General features: G+C 39.7%; 1 protein-coding gene across 1 annotated transcript in view; it reads left to right on the plus strand.

Moving 5' to 3' along the window:
- The window catches only part of SLC36A4 (solute carrier family 36 (proton/amino acid symporter), member 4), a 94,131-nt gene extending 90,686 nt beyond the window's left edge, over window positions 1-3,445 (plus strand). The window contains exon 10 of the mRNA XM_010001484.1: window positions 3,138-3,445. Coding sequence (XP_009999786.1) covers window positions 3,138-3,445 — 308 coding nt within the window. The remainder of the gene's footprint in view (window positions 1-3,137) is intronic.
- The last annotated feature ends 2,555 nt before the right edge of the window (window positions 3,446-6,000 follow it).

The following is a 6,000-nucleotide window of genomic DNA, read 5'->3' on the forward strand; positions in this document are numbered from 1 at the left end:
CCAACTGACACAAATGGGTGACTGCTTGGCTGAGACAGGCTGGAGAATTCATGATTAATGGGTTTTGAGAGTAGACTGTAGAGTCAAGGTAGAATTAAAGTGTTGCAACCTCTTGTGATGTCTGCAGGATGCTTTGTTCTTAAGGCTCTTGCTGTTTAATTCAAGGCTGAAGACAGTTGAACTGTTGGCCAAAAAAAGTGTCATATCAATATTGTAGGATTTATTTCTTCAGTTGAGATTCCTTGAGCTTCCAAACTGGAATGCTTCAGGACTGAGATAAAGGTTCAGAATTGCTTCTCAGTGTTGTGTTTTTAAAATTTATGCATAGCTGGGAAACTCAGACTTCCTTCCTGTAGGCATGCCCCTTGTTTAATTCTTCTGGAAGCTAGGCTGCTTTAACACTTGATGACATTCTTTGGTAAGTAATAAAGATGAGTTGTATTTCTCTCAGATTGTTAGAGACTAAATAAGACACTAATTAAAACCATGAAACACGTTTCCAAACTTCCTCCCACAGCAATATCCAGATTCATACAGATTTGTAAGAGCCAGACAAATGTTTGACAAGTTCCAAACCAACAGACAGCATTTTGCTTTTCTGTAACCTGAAGCAATTATAAATTGTAGCTATTTTTTATCAATTTAAAAAAGTATGAAATATATTCTCATTATTTTTAGTAAAGCAGAACTTTTCAAACAAATTAATGAGTGTCCACTGAATTCTGGACACATGGAATTGAAAGAGGTCTATTACAGAACTTGAAAATCTATATTTAATGAATGCACCCACTACTACCCATTCAACTTAGTCATTAGCTGAAAGTTTTACCAATCATTGCAAATATACTTCATCTGCCCTTTTAAATTACTTGAGAACTGTGCATTGGTGTGCAAGTGTCAAGCAAGCTTGCCAGTCAGTTTGGTCTGAGCCTACTTGTTGGGTCACTCCCAGTGCCTGCTTTTATGGCTTGAGTGAAGTTATGGCCACAAAAGTTAGAGAGACGGGTACTTTGTGACTTTTTATAACTTTGGCATAATTCTTTTCTCATTCCATTCAGCTTTGGCCTAGAACATGCATAAACATATAGCATTTCCAGTCTTTAGAAGTCGTATTCATGCAATGGAAGAAGTAGTTTGCTTGGCATTGAGTAGGTCCATTGTAACAGTGGGAGAAGAAATTTGGCTTATCTATTTCTGAGTGCCAGGGCATTCCAAAAGTTTCCTCAAGGACACCTGAATCTCTGCCCAGTCCAAGGCAGCTGGTGGCATTCAGTCCATAGGAAAGATGCTCTGCAAGTAGAGAGCTCATCTTGAGAAACTGTAAAACTGGTATGTACCTTCTGGTTTTCATCCTCACATGCTATGTGTGGATTTCCTTCCTGTTTGTTTTATTGCACCAGGTGAGGTTTAGATTGGATATTGCAAATAATTTATTCACTGAAAGAGTGGTCAGGCACAGGAACAGCCTGCCTAGGGAGGTGGTGGAGTCACCATCCTTGGATGTATTCAAGAAACATGTAGATGAGGAACTTCAAGGCATTCCCTAGTGGCTGAGACTGTAGGTTGTGTGTTGTGGGGGTTTTTGTGTGTGTAGTGTTGGTTTTGGGTGGGATTTTTTTGCTGGACTTGATGGTCTCAGAGGTCCTTTCCAACCATGACTATTCTGTGATCCTGTGATTTGCTTATTTCCCTAAACAATGTCTGCATAATATTTGATTGGTGGAGGAGTTGGTCTAAGGCTTTTATTATAGCTTAAGAGTTAAGAAGGGAGATACAGAAGAACAAAAATATCTTATGTGGTATCTTTGGTTTGCTGGTGGCTTTTACACCAGTATTCCCCATTCTTTTTCTTCCCGATTGCTTCCTTGTCTTGATGAGAAGTGACAGAATATGGCAAGCAAGCAGATGCCATGGTTATTTATGCTCATGTCTGACAGCTAGAAAGCAACAGATTCATGGAAGGGCAAAAGACCCAGATATTTCCACCACATCCAGTGGATCATACAAAGGCCTCTGCTCAGCTGGCCTTTGAAAGTAGTTCAGCCAAAAGGGCTAAAGCCAGAAGTGGTTCTGGTCCAATGTAATGGATTCTGTTTCTGTAAATTCTGTTGCAAGAGGTAAGACCAGCTCTGCCATGAACAGCTTAGTGGGGCTTGTGTTCAGCCTTGTCTCTTGGAAGAATTAGTTCTCAGTAACTGGACAAATGCTAGAGTCGGCATTTTACAAATTGAACACAGTTGTATAGACCAAGATTTTTCAAGAGGCAAATTTGTAGGTAAAAGTGACTTAAATTATGAGACTGCTAGGTGGCCAGCAGGTTTGGTTCCTTTAGAATGATTTTGTTATTACTAATCTATAGTAATTAATAGTAATATATTTTTTGCCCACTGTCTCCTGGGCAGCATGCAACAGCCCCCTTTCCCTGCTTTTCCTGAACTTTATTCTTCTGTCTTAAAAACCCAACAACAACCAAAATAGTAAAACATCTCCATATAATTCTGTGTTTCTCTTTTCTCTGTTATTCACAGGCCAAGTGTTTTTTTACCCTGTAAGTACAAGGGGCTACAGGAAAGCTGGGGAGGAGGCTTTCACCAGAGAGGGCAGTGATAGGACAAGGGGTAATGGTTTTGAAGTGAAAGAGGGGAGATTGAGGTTAGACATCAGGAAGAAATTCTTCACCATGAGGGTAGGAAGGCACTGTAATAGGTTACCCAGGGAGGTTGTGGAAGCCCCCTCCCTGGAGGTGTTTAAGGCCAGGTTGCATGGGGCTTGTGCAGCCTGGTCTAGTGTGAGGTGTCCCTGCTCATAGCAGGGAGGCTGGAACCTGGTGATCTTTAAGGTCCCTTCCAACCTTAACCATTCTATGACTCCATGATTCTATACAAGAACACTTTCACTTGAAGCCCTGCCAGCTCATGCAGTGATCCAGCATTGAAACTGAGTATTTCACATGAGCATGAAGATGTATCTCCCTCACAGATGCCCACGATAATCTATATAGTATGCACCACTTGCAGCTGGAAAAGCAGAGAATGATAGAACTTTTTAGAAAGCCTGAACCATTAAATGATGGGCTTGTTGTGGTTTTGTTTTCCATGGATGTTGAATCTTAAGCCACTGTTACTTTTCTGTTCTAGGTGCTGTAGCAGTTTCGATCCCTCGCCTAGACCTGGTGATTTCTTTAGTTGGAGCTGTCAGCAGCAGCACTCTGGCACTGATTCTGCCTCCCCTGGTGGAAATCCTCACTTTCTACAAGGAAAACTTAAGTTTGTGGATGATATTTAAAGACATTTTTATAGCTGTCGTTGGAATTGTTGGATTTCTAACAGGAACATATGTGACAGTTGGAGAAATAATTTCCCCTGCATCTACAGTTCTAGCTAATGCAACAGAGAGCATCTCTGCAGATTTAAATTCTACAGACTTGATGGCTGGTTTAAAGTAATAACCAGGTGCTGTGAACTATTTTGTTCCTTAACAAGAAATCCTACATGGATGGCAGACCTACGTGTGGGGCAAATTCCAATGGATTTTAAATAAATTTTTGAAAAACAGTATCCAGCCCTTCTCACTCTGTTTTTTGTTCTTTCCTTCATTCCTACTCATCTGCTACCTGAATTAACCCCATCACTCTCAACCTCTTCTCATCTAGTGAAAAACTGAAAACTGAATTGGTGTCAGGATTTTAAATATATACATGAATATATGAAGGAAAGATAACTTCAGGTTAGTTGCAACAAAAAAATGAATTTTTATAATTAAGCTAAGTTGCCTTCCTCCTTAGAAATGGTGGAGGAAGTCAATCCTTCATAGCCATCATATCCAGCACCAGGTCTAGGCACTGCTGTTGTCACTCCAGCTCTGTTGTAAGGGTTGGAGTGAGAGCTCAGTGGTACACAGATCTTCTCTTGGCTGTCTCTGATGAAGTGAATTGGACCCCAGTGAACCAGAGACACTTTAGTTTTAAAAAAGAGCAGCTGTGTTTTTCATTTCCATTCTGGGGACTTAGATGTTTGCCGTGGAAAAGATTTTGGGTAGTTGCAGTTGCCTGGCTCTGGTTCCTGGGAGTCAGTATGTCTGGAATCAGAGGGCACTGTGCAGAATGACTGAGAGTCTTGTTCAGACTTTTCATATTGGCTCCAAAGGGAGTTTTTCAAGCAACTGGAAGGACCAAGCTCTCCCTACTTAACTATAGCAGACCACTGCTGCTGGTGGGTTACATCATACTAAGCAGAAAGGCATTTTTTCATGCTTACCATCTTAACATTTAAGCTGAAGAGTGTTCGAGACTGTAAGGTAAGGGCTGGGACTTTTATTAGACCAAAAAGGTAGCTGATTAGGGGTGTTCTTGCCATCTTGCATGTTCTGTTGTTGTATGTTCCTGTACCATGAGCTGTTCAGCATGGCCAGACCCCTGCTCCAGGGAAACAGCAACTGGATGCTCAGTAGAGCCACAGAGGTCTGACTGTGCAGACAGAGCAGCTTAAATGTTCCTGACGTTAGCTTCTGTCTGAGAAGAGAAAGGATGAGGCTCTACTTTCTAAATTGGAGCTTGTGCCATACTTTGACATGTATAAGCTGTGAGTTATTTTTGAAAGAATTTGTGATTCCACAGCACTGTGAGCTGAGGGGCACCTTTGAAGCTGTTTCTCCTGTGAGCACACCACCTGCCTGCAGGTTGTCTGAAGATACAGGTTGTCTCAGGACTTGCTGTAAACTACTGGTACTTTGTAGAGAGGTACAGCTTATATATTAGACATAGAGTATACACGTGAAAATGTTTTGGTTTTTTTAGAAAATAATTATCCCTTTTGGATTTTGAATGAAAAGTTACTTGATGTTGTTTATCAGAGCAATATCACGTTCTTTAATGATGCAAAAACATTCAACACTGCAAATGACAAGTAGTTTATTTTTGTACATTTTGGTAACTGCTGTCCTGACCCATTTTAAACACCATTTCTTTACCTTTTATTTCAACTATACAAATGTATGAAATACTCTATTTTTTTTACCTATTGCTAGAAGCCTGTAGACTGCCTATCTATATTTCTATTGGAACATGTAATAATTTCTTTGCATTCTTATATTCTGCCTTAAATAACATGCCCTTTACTGATTTCTGCCTCTTTTGTCCATTTTGGAAAAAAAACCCAAACTATTTGGGAATTGGGTAGAAATGAGTTTTATTCAGAAAAAAAAAAAAAGAAGTTTTGTTCATCTGGTGATGTACCATTTAACATTACAGTGCTAGAGTAATATACTGCTAATTATATCTATATTTATATTGTCTCTTTTAAATATTTCCAGTCATCTGCCATGCAGTGATTGTGTTTGAGCACTTTCATCTCCATGTTGACAAGGGCATTTCTGACAGGAATTTGCTATAGCATGTAATTCAAACTGCATGTGCCTGTTCAAGCAGTAGTTCTGAGCAATGCTCTTATTTCATTTTAGTGCTAAGTTAAATACTTGGCAGGCACTTGAAAGGATTAACATTTTTTGTGGAAGTGCCACAGAGAAGCAAAGACAGGCAGTGAGCAGAGAGGCAAAAGATATCTTCAGTTTTTCATCTTGATGTTTTGTGAGTCTTTAAGCTGTTTTGAAAAACCTTGAATCTTAACTGTTTCCATCTGTTTCATAATTAATCTGTTGTCTACTTAAACCATACACTACACACTGATAAAATATTTTTCTGTGCAGCATCTTTTACTTGACGTGAAATATTTCTACATGGAACATTTTTAGTAGGGCAAATAGGATTTAAAATAAAGTTGTTTTTTCCTGTTAGTTTTGCATCTTTCTATCTATGTGTGTTTGGAGCATAAAGGACTGTTAAGTCGATTCCTGTCATCTGTTCTGCATCAACTGTGTCCTAGCAAGCAACTCTGAGAAGGTGCTTCTGCCAGGGTGTTAAGAGACTTGACCAGTTCAGAGTTTGGTGGTAATTTTTGGTCAGTGCAAATGAAAAGTGACTGGGTACTATCAGTGAAGATTGGC

This window comes from Chaetura pelagica, unplaced genomic scaffold (assembly GCF_000747805.2).
Source record: "Chaetura pelagica isolate M959 unplaced genomic scaffold, ChaPel_1.0 scaffold647, whole genome shotgun sequence".
Taxonomy (NCBI): Eukaryota; Metazoa; Chordata; class Aves; order Apodiformes; family Apodidae; genus Chaetura; species Chaetura pelagica.